The sequence below is a fragment of the Sinohyriopsis cumingii genome, unplaced genomic scaffold (genome assembly GCF_028554795.1).
Source record: "Sinohyriopsis cumingii isolate HCF-2022 unplaced genomic scaffold, ASM2855479v2 utg001870l, whole genome shotgun sequence".
NCBI lineage: Eukaryota > Metazoa > Mollusca > Bivalvia > Unionida > Unionidae > Sinohyriopsis > Sinohyriopsis cumingii.
Window position 1 is genome coordinate 815564 of NW_028316076.1, and position 21615 is coordinate 837178.

Sequence of the window (21615 nt, forward strand, 5' to 3'; positions counted from 1 at the left end):
TATACGAATAGGTTGATTTTAAAAACCCAAACCACAAATTTTGAAACCCACGAAAATAAAGTGCCTTACAGTATATAGTTTGCCCAGTACATATGTCATGCCCTATTTTTCACGAGATACTTGCGTTCACAAACCTAACTATTGTGAGGCAGAAAGTTGTTAAATGTTGGAATGAATAATTCTGATTTTTTAAAAAAATACTCTGTCATCTTAAAGAAAAATTACTCCACACTATAAACAAGCTCAGATCTGTTTATATAAACTTTAGCAATCTACCTGGTAAAGATTCGATAAACCATGGGTTTTTTAAGGACCAAGAGAATGCCAGTGCCCTGAAGGCAAGTTCAAGTAAACATGTTTGCATACAAGTGATAATTTTCTTAAAATATAAGCTACGATCATAAACAAAAATTAAACACAGACAATCGATATACGTAAGAGATGGGTTTGTATGTTTTCTATATAACAGCTTGTCTGTTCGGTTTTCATTTACCCACGTTACATATCCATTGGTTTCTTCCAAAGTTTCACTTTACAACTCGCCTCCATATATACTTCGTTGGCGGGTCGAAACTAATATCAAGGATTTACATGGTTTATTTTGGTGCTTTGGTTGTTGGTTTTGCTTGTTTTGCTTATTATTATATTTTCCTATTCTTTGTTTGTTTTTATGGGATTTGTATGCTTCCTGGGTTTTGGGGAGGGGGGAGGCGGGTGTTTTTTTTTTTTTTTTTTTTTGTTTTGTTTTGTTTTTGCAATAACTGAGTATTCTCTATGTTTCTGATGGATTTGGAATTTGGATGGTCCTTATAAGACTTGTTGGTTACTGTTCTTGATATCAATAAGATCAATAGTTCACACACACACACACACTGGCGCGCGAGCAATCAACCAATCTGCTGAAGAAGACCAAATATAAAATTAGTCTCATCATCGTTACTTCCCGGACCATCCACTTGAGGTACTAGGGGATGTCCTCGATGATGTTAGTGTTACTGCATTTACATGGACATCTCCAAATCCCATTCTTTTTACATAGTCCGCTCCCACTATTAGGATCCTCATCGTTAATGTTGCTGTACCTGCTTCTTTTCGTCACTGTCTGTGACTTCCGCTCGTCTTTTTCTTTTTCTTTTTTTCTTTCTTTCTTTCTTTCTTTCTTTCTTTCTTTCTTTCTACGTGCTTTCTTTGATGAGCTCTTTTGCCATCTTGTAGTATCCATGTACATTTTACTAAACTCTCTTGGAGAAAGAGATCGATGTCTTGGAACCTGTCTATAAAAATTCTTGAGTTTGTAAAAATGGATGGTGGCTGTCCGAGGTCTTCCAATAATACTCGAGCATGGTTTTTTTGTTGTTGTAGAAACGATGATGAATGGCAAGGCTGGTGAATGCACTGGTTTATATACAGATATGAAGGGAACCATACCTCAAAAATAGAGATAAGGACGTAAAAGAAACGTCTCTGTGTTATTAGCATATGCTTTTAAAATAAGTAACAGAAAAGAGTGAAAAGCTATAAGCTTGGTAAAATTCAACAATCTATTTCCAAAAAATACGAAGTCAAAATGTCATAAAAAAGGATTAATGCTATTAAGAATTAAATTCTAAATAATTCTAGAATTACAGACTGAAATCCTAACAATATCCAGTAGAAGTCCCAATTAAATCCAAAACTGGAGGTGATGATGTGTCTGTGGTAGCTCGTAGAGTGTTGACGTGCCAACAGTCTTTTGTTGAATTACAGTAATATAATTCCGGGTTTGAATTCACTATAAATTCAAGTTAAACAACTATTACCAAATGGAAAATAACCTTTTAGAATGATCCTGACTTATACAAAATAAAATTATTAGTTATTATTGGAAACCTATTACTAATATTAACAATATAATGCCTGGACTAAGTCAAGCACACTAAGGAAAAAAGAAAACCTAGACCTAGACCCAGATAAACAAATTTACTTCTATTAATAATGATCTTGATGTTAAGCCCATACACACAGAGAATAATTTAGCTATGTATTAGTTGTTTGCAGAATAACATAATTAAAAGAATTCAGGTTTAGCAGAAATAAACTCAGTTCTTTACAAGGTCAAGTCTAACACACAATATTACATTACAAAAGCATGTAATCAAATACTATTTAAAAAAATTAAAAACAACAGACAATGCAAATTAAGTATACATAACACCAGGTAGCCATTTCAACAGGCGATAATAAATAGTAAGCTCACTCTTGACTTTGCCATTTTGTCGATAATCGGGAAGTCTCGGTTGTCAGAAAAAAAGATTCAATGCGTTTCGTCTCCAAAGAAATCAATGAAAGTATGGATTGTTCACTCAAGTCTTCTTATTATAGTTTCAACATTGCCTCGTCTGAGAGGCTTGTAACGTCGCCCTCTTATAAAGAGGGGTGGCTAATTGGGATTGGCTGGCGTTATGTAGAGGATGACCTCTCTCGATATTATAGCCCGGCGGGAGTGAAAGAAGAATGGAATTTCAACAAAGAACTGAGCGAGAATACTGAGAAGAAGCAAACAGTACGAGCCCCCTTTGACAAGAAAATAATAATATTGATCAGAACAAATTAATACCGGCAATTCAAATTCAAGTTAGATTATATAAGTAGAATTTAACAGGTGTGTCCAATTTGGATTTATTACATCATCATAACGAGAGGTGAAGAGAGCGCAATACCCACAATTGATTGCATCACCTTCATTCACTTTGATCGTATATTAGAGTCTCCTAGTTCATCTTTCTTGAACTCTAGGTTCTGCCCTTCATTGACTTACTGGTCCTTTATTCTAGCTTCGTCCTTCTTTCTTTCTTTTCTCCGTACTCCTGTCTTCGGACTGTCTCGTCCTTCTCTCAGAAAGCTGTTCCTTAAAGGACAAATTTACCCCATAATAATGTATACCTACTATTTAAATGCACATGCAATTCCCTTAAAGTTATTCAGAGTCTGTGGATATCCACACACCGCGTAAATTCTGACTTAGTATGGTAGGACATTGACCTCGCTTTCCAGCGGCAAGTCTTGAATTACCACGTCAACGACTACTAAGTATTACCGTATTAATCTGCATAGGCTACAACATGTTTGATTACTAATGCATGAAATTCAAAAGAAATGTAACTCACGGCATTCCTTAACTACAAGATTATCCAAGCATTACAAAATAAGATATAATTAAGTAAGTATCGTTAACTCACGATGATCTGTATCGTCCTTACAACAAAGAAAGCTATTTCATATAGCCATATGAAATCTTACACAAATGAATGTTTGGATCACATGCAATCAATTCTACCAATGAACTAATAACTGTATAATTAAAAAGGTAAATTGCATGACAATTCTGTCATCAACACTTTCAATGAAATTGAATAAAATATATTGCATAATATCTCTAGCATCAACATATTTCCATGAAAGTGAACAAAGTAAGTTGCATAACAGCTTTAACATCAACACATTTCCATGAATTGAATAAACGATACATAATATGGAATTCTAGTCATAGCAAACATATTTGCATAAAACAAGCAACCAAATAATAGAATATTACGTGGAACTAAAACTGCGTACCTCGTCGCTGTATTTTTTCCTTCCTTCAGGACTTGTGCGTCCTAGCACTAAAGATGCCTTTCTTTTACACGACGACCCACTGGTCCCTTTCTTGTTTCACGTTGAAAGCACTAATCTTGGGCTTCCACGGAGTCGCCTAAGTTTCCTCTTCTAGGAAATTTTCAGACATAAGAATTTCGATTAGGGTCGTCACTTTAAAGTCTGATTGCTCTAAAGTGTACGCCCTAATTTATTCTACCCAATCGTAGGCAAGGGTCCCTAATCTTTCCCAAAGAAATAATTTCTTTCATCAGATTTAGCTGAGAATCTGTGCACGAGCGTGCGCAACAATTTTCCTTTTGAAAATATGATAAGTGGACATAGGTTTCTACCAAGCGGTTAGGGTTGGTAGCTCAAATGTTTACTTCTAAGGACGTGTTATGATATCCCGGTCAATGTCACTGGGTCGGAAATATTGTTCCTTTGAATTTTACACTGACATGGGGGAGATGAACGACGAAAGTTCGAAGTGACCTTTCACAAAAACTTCTCTGGCTTAACTGTGATAAGACTTCAATTGCTAAATGCATTCAACTTTATAATTTCTGTAATTCAAAATTCGACAATTCACAATGCTTTTTCCACATATTCTTCAATACATTCGTTTTGATTCGTCGTCACACATGTGTCATTTTGCACTTTCCTAGAATGATAGATTTGACAAACAAAACAATGCTCCCAGATAAAAAAACAAATGTAGTCTTATTCCTTTCCTTCTCCACTTTGTTGTCTGTGACTGCTGTTTCGGATGAGAAACATTATTTTTTGCCTATGTCCATGGCTTCCTGTTCCACATTTTTAATATTCTGCAAGCACTTATCTGAGACTGATGATTGAAGAGAATTATCAAACTCTGTTGTTATGTATATTTAATTTAACTGTTTGTCAGTTTTTTTTTTGTGTTTTGTTTGTATCTATTCCATTATATGCTTTTTTATTGTAACTTTGTTTCCTGGACTTGACTTTGTCCGGAATTGAGTTCAATTCTGATTGACCTGATTGATTGTTTTATATTTAAATTTTATTATTTTATTGATGCAAATAACTAATAATAGCTTCATGAAAGATTGTGACTAATTGCCGACCTTGTTCCAAAATCAGTTACAGTTTTGGTAACCATATATATATTTATTTTTAACTTTCTCAGAGTAAGAGTCATTAAGTTGAATCAAGGTCATACCTGGACTACATGATATTGATAATGTGCCGATTGGTAAGAAACGTATATTTTTTTCCAGAAGAATGATTTTTGGCCCCTTGTCCGGGAATCTGTTTTGAATCTTAGTCGTATAACTGATGTTTCGATAAAGGATTGTCAGTTGGGCTTAAAAACACTTAACACGTTAAGTTGTATATTGCTGTGACCAGTTTGGGCTGAATTTTCTTTTTCTTCAGATTATTGAATTCAAGTGATTGTTTTCCCTGAAAATACAAGATTGCTCTGATATTTCTTGGACAAAGACATTCATTGGAAATTATACTGAATTCAAACCTGGAATAATATTTTCTATGAGTCAACAAGAGACTGTTGACAGATCTGCACGTCGTATGTTCTTACAGACGTCATCGCCTTCCATCTTCAATTTCATCGGGATTTGAACTGAAATTCACTTAGAACTTTTTAGTATTAGGACTTGTGTTTTTTTCTTTCTTTCTTGGATTACAATTTGGATTTAATTCGCAATACGGTAAGTTTTGTTTTCATTTTTCATTTTGTATTCTATGGAAATAAATTATTTGTTAAATTTTACAAAGCTTGTTGTCTTCATTCTTTTCTATTACCTATTTTAAGAGCATTGACTCGTACAACTGTAAACAAGATTACGCTCAATGTATAAACTGAAGTTCCACTCGGAGTTAGCCCTCATCTCTGCCTTGGTCTGGAGTCAAAATAAAATTTGCACAAAGCATATAATTCTTCATAATCGTCGTATGTACTCTTGGTTCCTAAGTGCCCTGTGGTTTGAAATAGAGTCAAGTAAGTTTTTCAGAGCAATAATATGTTCAAAGCAAATGTTTCTCAACGTCTGGCCTTCTCAGTTGACTTATTTAAGTTTTGTTGTTGTTGTTGTTTTTGTTGTTTGTGTTTTGTCTTGTTTTTGGAAGCAAGTTGTTGGGGTGGGGGTTTTGGGGGGTGTATTCTTCCTTTTACATTACGTTCTTAAAATATATCAGAGTAGGTTTAGCTGTATCTTCTAATGTTTTCTTGTGCAATCTGTTCGATGCATCAACGACTGAAATTATTGTTGTAAGTATGCCATGTCGATGAGATTTTGATAGGATGCATAGGCCTATATGGTCTCCGTTCTAGGTAACAACGAAGGAATTCCATCCACCGTTTGTAAGGAACAGAGGTTAATTTCCGTTCTTCTGTAAAATCCAAGGGTACAAGTGTGATGTCTTTCAGGAAAAAAATGACTTTGTATCACTTCATCATCTCATCATTCCTTCTAAAAGAAGGAGGATTCACTTTAAACAATGGTCCGATAGTCATGGTGGAAATTCATCTCGTTGAAAAGGCATATATTTTTTATTTTTTTTATTTTTTTATTTTGCTTTGGTGAATAAATAAAAATTGCACAGCATAACATATATTTTTTAAAAGACATAAAATGTGTTCAGAGTATAAATCTGCTGTATATACCTATATAATATTGTGTTTGAATCATCCGATTTACGGATAATTTTAATAGCAGGTCATTTGATTCAGTCGAAACATTTATTTATAATAAGAGATTTTCAAAACCTGATTTCTTTATTCAGCTTATTGCTTTCATATTTATCAACAAGACGTAATCTCTCTCTCTCTCTCTCTCTCTCTCTCTGTCTCTGGTATATTTACATATAATTATACGGAGCCATGTCACATTGGTGCCGCTATCCATGTAATTTTTATATAAGTGTCGGGTACGGCCTTACTTGAAGTTATGAGAATTTTTAGCCCGACCCCATTAGTCAACAATTATGACTGTGAAAATTGTTTAACTAGTTGCACACGAAGATAAACTAGGTAAAGAGAGATAACTCTTTTATAACTATACTTTTTTTATAGAAGAGTGAATTCCCGTTTCAAGTGTATTTGGAATCGGGTCACAATTAATACTTTAAGTTTAGTATGAACGAATGTAGTTCTAGTCTATTTTTAGAACATTTTTTTCTCTCTCATTTTGGTGTTGATAGAAGAGGTAGATTGATGTATGGATGGTAGGGATTTAAAGGTAATTGTTTATACTTGAGAATATGAGCTCAGGGTGTGATATTCCGTGGCTAAGTCGGCGACAGTGCACAGTGAGTAATGAGGCTTTGGTGATGATCCGGAAGTGAAATCTGCGTTGTTTACATGTTGCTCTGTTGACAGTCCAGCACCTCAAAAAAGAGCAGGTCAAACGTTGACAAGAACTTCACCGTGATGTCATGTTTGAATGTATTTTAGATTAACGTACGATTTGTATTGATCGTCAAACATTGGAAAGATCAGTACTGAGAAACAAATGTAGAGAACATATAGTGAAATTAATTATTCTATGGCCATGTGGCAATGTCGTAGTTTTCGAATGTAATTGCCGTATGTGTTTACCAGATGAAATACGCATTCACCCTTACCGTTCTCTAGTTACAGCCTGTTGAAAACCAGGATATTGACTTACTTGATACAGATGTATGATTGTTTATAATTCTGGATGTACGTTTGGTTTTTACATTTGATTTAGAGCAAAGAGACTACAAGAATTAAATGCGTGTTTTTCCATTGGTAAGAGCATGGCGAGTCTATCTTTCAGTCCTAGAAAAGCATCAGTTATCTACGATGGCTTGCACAACCGGTGAGTAGATATTTTAATACATAATCAATAAGCTAGTATTTATAACGTAAGACATTTTCGTTTTCTTTTCTTAATAGTACTTATTTGGCTTATAATTTCTTTTCTTTGATTTTGTGATTGTGACTGTCTTCTACGAGTTAGTGTGTACAAATATTTAGTAGATCCCTAATCAGACCTGCTCTGAGCATTCGTAAAAAATTCCCTACAAATCAACAGATCTTAATAAAATGTTTCAAATGTTTATCAGTATCTTGATTATGAAAATCAGTGATTTAATTAGCATTTATCAAAAATTTATTAAATAATCATTTAATTGATATGAGCCTGTAAAGCTATATTTTTATTTGACTTTGCAGTAAAATTGCTATTTATGTCTATAGTTATTTTACAGGGTATACTGCTACTACTAGCCCATTCTTCTGAGGAAATAATTATATTAAAACAATGCATGAACAAAATAATGGAAATGGTTACATACATAAAGGAGATTATGTAGTTGGTTCAAAGGATCTCATGAACTCCTTTTGTTTGGTGACACTTTACAAAAGTATATGTTGATGAATGGCCACAACAATAAGTTACTCTCTGCCATACGTTTTGTAAACATTTAGCTGTAAAAGAAGTCAATCATTGTTGAAAGTTTGGAAAGCAACGATATAGATTTATGGCTTATGCAGCTGTGTGGCAGTCGTTTTAGCAAATAAGAAAGGCTTTACCCAACCGAATGTTCTTTCTAAAAACAAAGTAAGAAAAGGGGTGGGTGGGTGTGTGTAACAAAATAGATATGCATAGTCTGATTCTTCTCTTTATTAATAAAATTTTGGTGCAGTGATCTACTTGTCAACATAGAAAATGGTTCCTATGAAAATGTGTTACTTTTGCATTCCTTTTTTATGATCTATTTACAAACCGGGAGGCCCCGGGAGGACGAGTTATCGAAAGTGCTCACCTGTACCGATAACTGCCATATTAACTCTGTGTGGGTGGGTTCGAGCCCCGGGTTCGGCCAATGTGAGTATGTGAGAAAGCTTGCCAGTCGGTCAGTGGTTCTAATATGGGTTTTCTAGGGATCTTCCTCCAACAGTTATGCTGGCCTTAATGTGTGGCCGATCGTCTGCTGAAAAGGGCGTTAAACCCACAACACCAACAGCATCAATTTTAAAACCCAAAACCCGTCGATTTTTTAAAAAGCTTCAGCATGTATGTTGTTTGACAAAATATTAAGAAAAATGATATTTATAGTGCAGTGGCATGTGCTTGTTTTGCGACCAAATTTCTTGATAATAATTTTATTCCTTTAAAAGTTACGATTTTCAGTATTACCAAAACTGATTGTAATTTTCATAATATTTCAAATATAGCCTCCATCATTTTAGTCAGTTTTATCATGTAGTAACATAAACATCCATTTTATAACATATGAAATTTTCCACACATTTATGCCTTTCTTTGTTATCAATATTGTCATAGTTTGTGATTTGGGGTGGGTGGTGAGGGGTGGGGTAAATAACTAAACCTTATAATAATGTGTTGCAAAGACAGCCACGAGAACGATGTAGAAAGCAGGAGAGACCTTCGTGGCATGTGTTAAATTTTGAGGCAGATATTTGGCAAATAATACATATTTTATTTCTATACAATTGATGAAATTTTCAATAAAAAACTATTCTACTTTTGATAGATAAATATGCGCTAAGACAGCCAGCCTTTATTATATCTATTAACCTGCATATTGAAGAGTATTCAACTTTGATCAATGGAACACACACACACACACACACACATGATACAAAGTGAAAATTTAAAAACAATTTGCAGTATTTTGAATTAAATCCGTAATAGTCCTAAAAGACATCATATATGAAGTTTTAATTAATTCCAGTGGAGATCTAAATTAAGTCCAATAACGAACGTGTTGACGTGGCTATGTCTCGAAATGCTAATGTGCCGATGGCCTGGATTATGGTAATTTGGTAACATTATTTTGATGTATCACAAACATATAATCCAGATTAAAGTTATGGCCTAAGAATATTACTCAGCACTTTACAATTCCAGTGAATACTATTCTGAATAAATAAATCCACCCAAAGTAAGAACTGAACAGAACAATAAGACTCCATGATTCCATTTCAGATGTTTGGGCAGGAATGAATAATCCTTAGGTAAACATGATCTCCAATTGGCCTACGTCGCAATTACTATTTTCTGGAAATACTCTGCAAACTTCATGGCAACTTTCCTTTCTGGAACTTTATAAGGACAGAATCAATACTATGTCTCTAACTCAAACTGAAGCAGTAAACATTTTGTTATACAATTAATAATGATGTGAATATGGAATCCACAATCCCAGAGAAATGTTAGCTATGTGGTATATTAGTAGTGAAGTGGGACGATATGGGGCAAATGAGAACAAAGAAGGAAAAGCACCCTCGGACGATATAGGGACAAAGGGAATTTAACATGGGAACTTGTAACATGGGAGTGACTATACAGGGACAAAACAGTATTGGGACTGTATAGGGGCAAGAGTAATGGAACAGGGCAGGTGACGTCACCGTATTGACGATGAGCAACAATGTAGCAAGAGGCTGACTTCAATCGGAACAAACAGCGGTGGGAAAAAAAAACATAGAACCCTTGGCGGCAACGTAACTGGCGGGACAGATTCGGACAACATACAGTCGACAAGCACATATACAACACACAAAAAAAAACAAATTTGAGGCAAGAAAGTCATTCCTTTCGAGGCATATGAGTGGCCCTTACATTCACTTCACATATTATATACTATCCACACACGCGAAGAAGCCAAAACTAACCACATTATTTACTATCCACACACGAGGAGGAGAAAATCAAATCCAAAATATACTATTCACACACGCGAAGAAGCAAAATTAAACCCAAAATAAGCTATCCACACACGCGACGAAGCCAAAACTAACCACAAATATACTATCCACACACGGGAAGAAGCTAAAAACTAAACACAAATACACTATCCACACACGTGAAGAAGCCAAAACTAACCACTTTATATACTCTCCACATACGGGAAGGAGCAAAATCAAATCCAAAATCTACTATCCACACACGCGAAGAAGCAAAATTAAACCACTAATCTACTATCAACACACATGAAGAAGCAAAATTAAACCCAAAATCTACTATCCATACACGCGAAGAAGCCACAACTAACCACATTATTTACTATCTACTTGCGAGAAGGAGAAAATCAAATCCATAATCTACTATCCACACACGCGAAGAAGCAAAATACAAACCAAAATATATTATCCACAGACGGGAAGAAGCTAACAACTAGCCACTAACATACTATCCACACACGCGAAGAAGCCAAACCTATCCACATTTTTTACTATCTACACACCCGAAGAAGCAAAATTAAACCCAAAATCTACTATCCTCACACGCGAGGAAGCCAAAACTAGCACTAATCTACTATCCACACACGCGAAGAAGCAAAATTAACCCAAAGTCTACTATCCACACGCGCGAAGAAGTCAAAACTAACCACTAATCTACTATCCACACACGCAAGGAAGCAAAATTAAACCCAAAATCTACTATCCATACACGCGAAGAAGCCAAAACTAACTACATTATTTACTATCCACACACACGAAGAAGCGAAAAACATAACCAAAATCTACCATTCGCACACGCGAAGAAGCAAAAAACAAAACAAACCAAGATATACTATCCACACACGGGAAGAAGCTAAAAACTAACCACTAATATACTATCGACACATGCGAAGAAGCCACAACTAACCACTAATATATTATCCACACACCCGAAGAAGCCAAAACTAACCACATTATTTGCTATCCACACACGAGAAGGAGAAAATCAAATCCAAAATCTAGCATCCACACACACGAAGAAGCCAAAACAAACACAAATCTACTATCCACATACGTGAAGAACCAAAACTAGCTGCAAATATACTATCCACACAGAGGTGCGGAACTAATACAAAGTGTGAGTGCATGAGTAAAGGTTCTTATTCTAAAAATGAAAATCAAGAGACACTTACGTTTTATGCATGGCCTATTCTGGTACAAATTTTACAATCCAATTCACAACATAACATAACACTTTAACATAAAAGTTCATAGGCTTTTCTCTGTGTATGTGTGTGTGTGTGTGTGTGTGTGTGTGTGTGTGTTCACTGTCAGTTTGTTTTTTAAATTTTGTCACTTTCACTGGGTTTTTTTCTCCACTTCATCCTCACTTTCTCATCGTCTTCTTATCGTCTCATGTTTCTCTTTCTGCACGTGGCTGGGTTCTTCTTTTGGGTTGGGTACCTCCTGTTCGGAACCCCGATCTTCTTATTGCTCCTGTTGTTTCTTAGGGCAATCTGAAGACCAATGTCATTTTTCTTGACAATGATAACATGTATCTTGACTTTTGTCTCTTCTAGCACCTGTTTTGCTTTTTTGAAGTCTGGACACTCTGAAGACCAATGCATTTCTTCTTACAGACATAGCAAGTATCTTGACTTTTATCTCGAAAGGAGGGTGAATAGTCCGTCGGCTTGTCTGAAGAAAATTTTCTTATGACACCTCGGAAAGCTCTGATCAAAAGTTCGATCTATGTAAGCTCTTCCATTGTTCCGCTTGGTTTGAGAGTGAAATGAATATTGGAAGAGAAGACACACGCCCTTTATATGTACACAAGATATATACACAGGTCTGCTATGGATGCAAAGTGACCCATGGTGTTTAAAATTTAGTCATTTGACTCTTCGTGAAGAAAGGAGAAGAAAGTAAGAGGCCGAAACGTGATTTATCGCCTCGTACAATAGCTGAAGTCTTGGTACAAATTCAAACCAGTGATATTGAAGATGACATGAGTGAACCAGAATCCAGACCCAGCTATTCTACACCCAGCCAAACTTCACCACCATTAGTACACCCGAAAAATTATTATCACATTCGAGAGTAGGAAAAGCGCTCCTCTAGAAATTAGAACAACGGCTTACACCTACACGGTGAAGTTTAAAGATTTCAAGTTCGACGTACCACTGGAGAAAGCAGAGGACTTCATCACCGAGGTGTGTGATTCTTTGTTAACCACTCTGAAACGCCAATGTCAAGCCAAGAAGACAATCGCTTGAGACTTTATATTCATCACGACAGCTTGAAGGCACCTGTTTGGATCGAGTTTAGCAACCTAGAAGAACTGACACCTTCCAAAGTTATGGAGAAGATACAACACGTGCAACAATCCAACGACAAATTTCACATCACCGACGGAAAACCGACACTGTTCATGACTCACGTCTCTCTACCCCCAAGGGACCGGACAACGCAGAAAAGTGTTATTGATGAACGACCTTCGTAGCATCAAGCGTAGCCTCGTCCAAATTAACCCTCAAGACCAGATGTGGTTAGCCAGGGATATCGTGGTGGGACGAACCTATGCTGACAAGAATGACATGACAGAATGTAAAAGAGCCTGGAAGAACATTTGGAAATCGAACAGAACCAAACAACAAAAAGAAGCAGAACTCCTGTTACATCAAGCTGACCTGTCCAAAGACACACCCTGTGGCATTCCTGAAATGCAAAAATAGCAAGATGTACTAGCTCCACGCTACACCTTGAAAGTGTACCTTCAGGAAGTGCGCGAGCCTTTGTTGTTTCGAGGCAAAGATTTCTAAGACGGAAAATACATTAACGTCTATCATCACCATGAACATTTCGATGCCATTACCAGTATCACCGCATTCTTGGGATACGGTTATTACAATGAGAAATGTGACTATCGCTATAACAATCGAGAGCAACACAAGCATTGTCGATCGAAATGCTCAGGATTCTTGGCCTCTCAACCTTGTCTGGACGAAAGACAAGAACGAGTGCATTGCCCTGCTTGTCAGCGCACTTTTGTCAGTCAAACTTGTTACCAACAACATCTAAAGACGCAAGGTTCACATCATAAAAGTACTTGCAACTTTTGAGATTGTGCCCCACTTGGGAACAAGGCATACTTACCAATAATGCCAAGTCACACGCATGCTCAGGAAAGAAACGATATCACATTTGTCACCAAATCGTGGACTTGGAACATCAATGGTACATTCGAAAATACCAGCCACAACAGGAAGACGATCACCACAAGAAGATAGGCAATTTCATCTTTTTCGATTTCGAATGCATACAAGAGACTGACATTCACATTCCTAATTACTTCGTGGCTCACCGAGCGTACGAGAAGTGCATCCAATAAACCTATTTTTAGTCATAACCCTCACTGTAGCAAGATTCATGGAGGACGTAAAAATATCTTTCGGGGAGTGAACACGCTGGCCAATTTCGCTCATTGAATCAATAGACCCCATTGACGAGACTTGGAGCCAAGAGGACATCAAACGTTACGGAGATTGTCATCGCCACGCCATAGTGATGGCTCACAAATTTCTAGGGATACGATGGACATTTTCGTTTGAGATACTATACGAAGCAAGGCACCGAACGTCCTAAAGTGACTTTGAATGGAGCCAAAACCATTTCCATGCAAGTGGGACAAGTGCACTTTAACGATTCGACGAGTCACTTGGCCATGTCTTTGAGTAGAATGTCTAAAACGTTCGGAATGACAGAAATGGCCAATGGTTATTTTCCGCACTTTTTCAATACCGAAGCCAATCAACACACCGTTCTACCCCATTTGCCCGAGGCTCACGATTACGACCCTGACAACATGCGTACCGAACAACGAGAAGCTTTCTATGCTTGGTACCAGGCTCACGCCACAGACACTTTCGACATTCAGGAAGAAATGTTTAAGTATTGTCGTTCCAACATGGACAATTTACGGCGTTGCTGTGGAAAACTTCGAGAACTGATCATGGAACACGGAGGGTCGATCCTTTCAAATAAGCTTGTACCATTGCCAAATCATGTTCATTAGTATACCGTCAAGGATTCATGCCCGAAAACACTCTGGCTGTCATCAGTCCTCAAACAACCAACTTTGTCAAACGTCAATAATCGGTCAAAGCCCTACGTTAGTTACATTACTTGTGCGACAAGGAAGACAAATGGATCCAATATGCCTGCAGCGGAGGAGGCGAAAAGACAATCGGAGTGTATTCGGTGGATGGCTGTAACCGCATGATCGTGTAAGAGTCTCACGGTTGCTTATTTCACGGATGTCCCGTCTGTTACCCTCAATGTGGCACTAAAAATAAGTTTTTACAACGGACCATGGAAGACTTGTACCAGGCCACTTGTCAGCCACTCCTGAAGTTAGAACAGCAAGGATACCAAGTAGCATAAATGTGGGAACACGAGTACGATCACCGTTTGAAAACCGATCCTGAGTTTAAACGGATCGTATGAAGTTACAAGCTGGTCGAGCCACTAAATCCGAGGGACAGTTTGTACGGAGGACAGACGATTGCCACCTGTTTGCTGTACCACGCTGACGAAGAGAAAGAAGAAGAAACCAAATACTTGGACGTGTGTTCACTGTATCCTTATGTGTGCAAATATTGTCACTTTCCTGCAGGGCAACCGCAATTGCTGACGGAACACATGACTTGGACAATATTCGACAATACGAAGGCTTGATCAAGTGTAATGTTTTGCCTCCCACCGACTTGTACCATCCCGTGTTACCTCACCACTGCCAAGGAAAACTGATGTTTCCCTTGTGCCGTACTTGTGCCGAAACGTGTAACCAAGACCAACCATGTCTACAACCATGAAGAACGTGCCTTGACGGGAACGTGAGTCAGCGTAGAATTGTTCAAAGCTCTCTACATGGGATACCAACTGTTAGAAGTGTACGAAATTTTCCACTTTCCCAAGACACAAAAATACCACAAGGGCGACGAGACCCAGAAAGGCATTTTTGCGCACTACGTGAATACCTTTTTGAAACTGAAACAAGAAGTCAGCGGCTATCCTACCTGATGTCACACTTCCGAAGATCAAAAGACATTCAAAGAGAAATACTGGGAACAAGAAGGCGTCACTTTAGACCACACCTAGAAAAACGAAGACAGGCGATCGTTTGCCAAAGTGATGTTAAATTACTTGTGGGACAAAATGGCATAACGACCATGTTTACCCAAGACGGAGTATTTGACAGAACCTTCCCACTACTTCCAGATGATTCACGACAAAACCAAATACATGAAACACGTGGAAGCCTTCCAGAGGATTTCATCTTAGTCAATTACGAAGAAGATCTGGACTTTGTAGAAGCCGACGAGCTTGGAAATGTCATCATTGCGGCTTACGTGACAGCCTATGCTCGATTAAAATTGTACGAAGCTTCAGAACTGTTAGGTGATCGCGTCCTGTACTTTGACACGGACAGTTGCAGTTACATCGATCGCCCGGGTCAACGTCACCCTAATATCGAAGGAGACCGTTTAGGAGCCTGGACAGACGAACACCCCGACGAGATGATTTTAAGTTTCGCTAGTGGCGGTCCCAAAAAATTACGGCTATGAATGCCGGAGCCCACAAGGAGAAGTGTACAAGTAGTGTAAACTGAAAGGGTTGATCTCAATTATAGCACCAGTTAAGTAGTGAACTTTCGGGTATTGAAAGAAGCCTTGCTGTCTGTTTAGAATGGAAACTTTAAAGTGACCACCTACCAACCGAATAAGATTGTACGTTTACCCATTCACCAAATCGTCAGTCGACCCTTGGAAAAACTGTATCAAATCGTGTACCAGAAGGGAGTGCGTCTTCCCAATCACGTCACTTTGCCGTACGGTCACGTCAATATTGGCCTGTATATAAAGAAGGACAATATCCAAGATTGAAAGTTCATTGTCACTACCAAGACCAAGTGAACATGCATGATGAATCCTTTAAAACAGACATCCTTCAAGTTGGAGGATTGTCAAAAAACATTTACCTCCCCATAGTGTGACTAGTAGTGGATGGATAAGGCCCATGCATTGCGACGGAAATTGTCCAGAAGGAAATTGCAAATGTGCATGCGGTTACCATTGTAATTGCGTATCGGAGCTTTCAGTGGAGTACGGTGTTGTGCCTTGCAATGAGAGCGATGCAGTAAAGCATCATGGGAACTTTGTTATCACTACTACTACTACCACTACACATGCCATAGAAAGTGATTTTCATTGTTGATGTCAACCTTCACGTTGCCACTCTACGGATGTCATCCAACACTGAGCAAACTCCTGTCGATGGCACCCTGCCCCCATCGAAACGAACCTGTTAAAGATGATTTGTTCCCTGTGCGTTTACCTGAATAATGTGACTTTGAAAATCGTATTCAATCCTTCAGATGAAAATGTCCAAAATATTTGGGAGGACCAACCCCCGAAGAATTAGCCAAAGCCAGATTTTTATACTTGGGCGAAGGGAATAAAGTTAAGTGCTTCAGTTGCAGTGGGAACAAAAAGATTCAGCATACCTGGAACATGCTCGATGGTCTCCGAATCGCCACTACCTACCTTTAGTGGGACCGAGTCATTGAAGTGACCGATCATTCCAACGTCCTAGGAAATAAGTCACTTTTAAACCTGTGTTAGTGACGGTGCTAGAAGAACCCGTCAATACGGACAACCACTCCCTTCAGGACACAACTGTCATGGACATTCCTGAAAGATCATTACCGGAGGACACTTGTGTGATATTACCCCATGTAGGAACTGTAAGAACATTACACACTATCCCTAGGACATTTTGGTTACCAAAAACATGTTGTACAGAGACTTGTTTCTATTCCACTTTGATCGTTTTGATGTTTATTTTATCGTTGTGCTTAACCCTTTGGCTTTTTTGTATATTTGTCTTTCGTGTCAATTTTAAAAAAATCAATAAACGTGTACTGAAAAAAGTATTAAAACTCTTGTCTGTCTTCGTGTCACAAGGGACATTCCTTGTAATATGGCTACCTCTACTGTCTCTGCTCCTTCTTCCTCCGCTTTCAAAGTCATCGACGAACACTTAGATCGTACCAGATTGGAGGCCTTGTATCTTAGCCATCCCTTTAACAGGTTAATTGCTGGACCTAGTGGTTCAGGCAAAACCGAATTTGTCAAACGTTGATCGAACATAAACATCATTTGATTGATCATCCACCTCAACGAATCGTGTGATGTTATAAAGTGTGGCAATCAGCGTACAGTCACTTGCGAGAAAGTCAAGGCGATTCCATTGTATTTGTGGAAGGCATTCCTAACGAAGACGACGGAATCTTGTCTGACCCCAGTAAAACTCATCTGGTCATTTTCGACATGTTAGGAGAAGACGAAGAAATTAGACTGTGGTTTACGCGCAAAGCGCATCATCGTAATGTCAGTGTCATTTACATCACTCAAAATTTGTTTCAACAAAGTAAAGCCCATCGCACCACCAGTCTCAATGTTCATTACGTGGTCTTGTTTAAAAGCCCTAGAGATAAATCGCAAGTGCAAGTCTTAGCCAAACAGTTAGGAACGCCTTGGCTGACTCATGCGTACGACGATGTCACTCAAACCACACATGCCTATCTACTCGTGGATTTGAAACCCACCCACTCCCCGATTATTTGCGATTTCGTACCCATTTGTTTCACCACTGGTGTCAAGACGGAGGGCCTGTCCTGTACATGTCTCCGTCGTCGAATGAATCAAAAAAAATCTATAAAAACCTCGGACACTTTTCGTCTGTCTCACACATCGTCAACATGACGTCCCTTCAGGCTTAACTTTCCGTCAAATTGATTCTTGCCTTGTATTGCATCAGTCGCGAAAAAAATCCACAAATACGTGTTCGTGTCTTAGAAGCCAGTCTCAAAGAAGTCTTACTATGGTTTACGGTGACAGCACGTCAATTACTGGTATCATTCACATCCCTCATCAAGCCAAACGCTTTTTTTGACAGAAACATAGTAGCCTTCACACAACTGGCCGATCGCCGCATCGACACTCATAACCAAAAAGCAAATTATTTTGAAACCTGGAGGGAGCGGTTCTCTAGGTGTCGTAATTTACTCCCTCTTAAAATGGGATCCTAATGCTACCAAAGTTCTCCCCAAGAAAATATCCACTTCCCAAAAAGCCAAACAAAGCCCAAAGAAGAAAAAGAGCAAAGGTGTCAGGACCAGGTCACAACCCCAGAAAAAGAAAATTCCTCAGAAAACAGCTTCTACCCGCAAGAGAGACACTTCGGCCAGGACGCAACCTTACATTCGCAAATCACGATCTGCAACAACAGGGATCGCGTCTCCGGTAGCCTCAGGTATTTCCACTTCTCCGTTGCTGGTGATGCATGCCCAACACCATTTGACACCCGTTCTTCCTCAAATGATGAAACAATGGAAACCCGCGTCTACAAAAACTTCACCTCCAGCGGTGACACCATCCTCCTCTTTAGCTGCAGTGGCAGCTGCTCACAAAGTACCTGCTCCCAAAATCAAAGCCCAAGAGAGATCGGACATATTACAGAGTTTAAAGAATTGTCTAAGCAAGAACTGTCCCGATTTAGACCGTTGCGAACCCCTCCCCGATGCGTGATGCCTGTCATCAAGTTGATGCGACGTAAAGACAATCAGTGCCGACGCGTTCCAGTATAAAAAAGCATTGGTGTCAGTGTGTTTTGTGCTCCAGAATGCCCAAAGATGTCCCCTCAAAGAAGTGCACACCGTCACTATCGTCATTCTCCTGTCCAAAAAAAAAGAGACAAGGACAGTCTCGTCGTCCGACAAAACGATTAGCCAAGCATCGACGTTACCCTAAGAAAAAACACCGTAGTCCAAAGAAAAAGAGGAGTTACCGAAGAGGTGGATTTTTTTGGCGATTTTGGAATACACATTATCACCTTTCTGACGAAGCGATAGTAAAAATAAAAGATAAAAGGGCGTGTGCGAAGTCATCGACGTCAGTGTATTTTTGGTGTGTGTCCCGGAACCAACAATCAAAGATGTCACCCCCAGAAAACATCCCTCTTCTAAACACAAAGGAAAGAAAAGGAAAGGACTGCCTTCTCATTTAGTCAAACATGGGGACATGTTGTCTGACCTGTCCAAAGATTCTTCACCCATGCGAACAAAAATACTTCAAGCGTCCTCCAAAGATGTCGTCGATACCGTGTGCGAATGTTGCTTGAACGTCTTGAAAAACACGATACCTTTGTCTCAACACCAGAAACAATGCTTAGGCAAACATCGTCATGTTCTTCGCCAAATGGTTCAAAAGATAATACCCATTCGTCAAAAGAAGATGTTGGTCAAACGCGGAGGAAGTTTGCCACTGTTGTTAGGACCTTTGCTGAAAGGAGTATTGGAAACCATGTTGGGAGGACTTGTGGGAGCAAGATAGGAGGGGCCTCTGAAGTCTAAACATCTCATACGTGACCCTTGAAATCGAATGGAAGGACGAAACCTAGCTGTATTGCCTTACCAACTTTGGATGGAGTACCATCGTTGGCAAGAACTACGGACCCGCATTTGCCTCCCAATCCAAATTTGACCGAGATGTCCCAGTTACAACATGTATTTCAGTCGTTGATGGATCGCCACGATTTGTCCGAAACAGAAAAATCACGAAAGTACGGTGAACTCTTGCAATGACAGCAACTATTTCGCCAGAAAGCTTCAGACGAAACAGCTCTACCCACTCTGAAAGATTTTAAGACCTTGATGAAAAGTCTATCACCCACACCACCACCACCACCACCACCACCACCACCACCATCAGCATCACCATCACCACCCCTAGTGGTCATGAGAGACGCAACTCCACGAAAGCCTGAGGAAGATGAGGTACGAGAAGTCTTTCAAACACCGTCTTCAGCTCCCATTCCTAGCAAACTTTCAGCGTCCTTGTTGACCCATACCTCCGCACCCCAACGAGAAGAAATGAAAGCTTGGGTTAAAAAGATAATGTCCACTCCTCCTTCGACAGAAGTTAAAAAGAAAGAAGGGAAACCAGAAGTGAAGAAAGAAAAGAAGACCAAAGCCATTCCATTACCACCTCCACCACTAGCTTCGACTGCTACTCGCGTAGCCCATCGGACACGTAAATCCGTTTCCAAACCACCCTATCGCCCCGTCCAAAGAAGCAACAGCGAAGAGTGGGTGACTTATTAAGACAAATGGAGAAGGTATTAGCCAGCATTTACTACGATCCATCCCATCCTACAGCTTACAGAGGAGTTCAGAAATTGTATCGTGCTGCCAAAACTCGACTGAAAAGTCTCCGTTTACCTCAAGTACAACGACGATTACAAGAACAAGCTACCTGCACTTTACACAAGCCCATTCGACGAACGTTTTCCAGAAATAGTACCCAAGAAGAAGGCATCTATCATCACTGTCTAGCCGATTTAGCCGATGTCTCTCATTTGGCCACCTACAATCCTGGTTACAAATATTTGTTTTGTGTCATCGATGTCTTTTCCAAATTTGCTAGGGTCGTGCCATTAACTTTCAACGGGTGTTGAAACAAAGCGGTCGCACCCTCTTCGATGGCAAACTGACAAAGGCACCGAACTTCTGAACCAAGCTTTCCAAAAAGAACTAAAGAAACGTGACATTCATTTTTTCACCACCGAGAATCCCGAAACCAAAGCCAGCATTGTGAAACGTTTTCCACGCACTTTGAAAGAACGCATGTGGAAATATTTAACGCAGCACCACACTCTCAAGTACATCGACATGTTACCGCACCTGGTTCAAGCATACAACCAATCTTACCATCGAAGCTCTGGACGTGCCCCCAAGAAGTGATTCCCGACAACGAAGTGCTCGTTTCTGATCGCCTGTTTGGTACGTCCCTGACGGTGGCTGTCCCCAAGAAAAGTGGAGTGCTAACCGTAGGAGATTCGGTGCGCATTGGCAAAACCAAAGGCACTTTCGACAAAGGCTACTTACCCAATTAGACCACCGAATTGTTTCGTGTCACTGAACGAGTGCATGGTCGTCATCCTGCCTTTTATAAATTGGAAGTCATGTACGGGGAAGTGTTAAAAGGGACAATTTACTTACCCGAGTTACAACTTGTCACCAAAATAAGAAGACGACGTGTATGACATCGAACGCATTCTCGAACGAAGAATCCGTAAAGTGGAAAAAGACGTGTCAAAGAAGTCAAAGTGCGTTGGAAAAGATATCCTCAAAGTTTTGATTCAAGATCGACGCTTCGCAAGTCATC

General features: G+C 39.2%; 1 protein-coding gene across 1 annotated transcript in view; it reads left to right on the plus strand.

Annotated features, from left to right (window-relative positions):
• The first annotated feature begins 6926 nt into the window (after positions 1-6926).
• LOC149771404 (mitochondrial inner membrane protein Mpv17-like) overlaps positions 6927-21615 on the plus strand; it is a 70419-nt gene continuing 55730 nt past the window's right edge. The window contains exon 1 of the mRNA XM_089948507.1: positions 6927-7454. Coding sequence (XP_089804633.1) covers positions 7367-7454 — 88 coding nt within the window. The 5' untranslated portion in view covers positions 6927-7366. The remainder of the gene's footprint in view (positions 7455-21615) is intronic.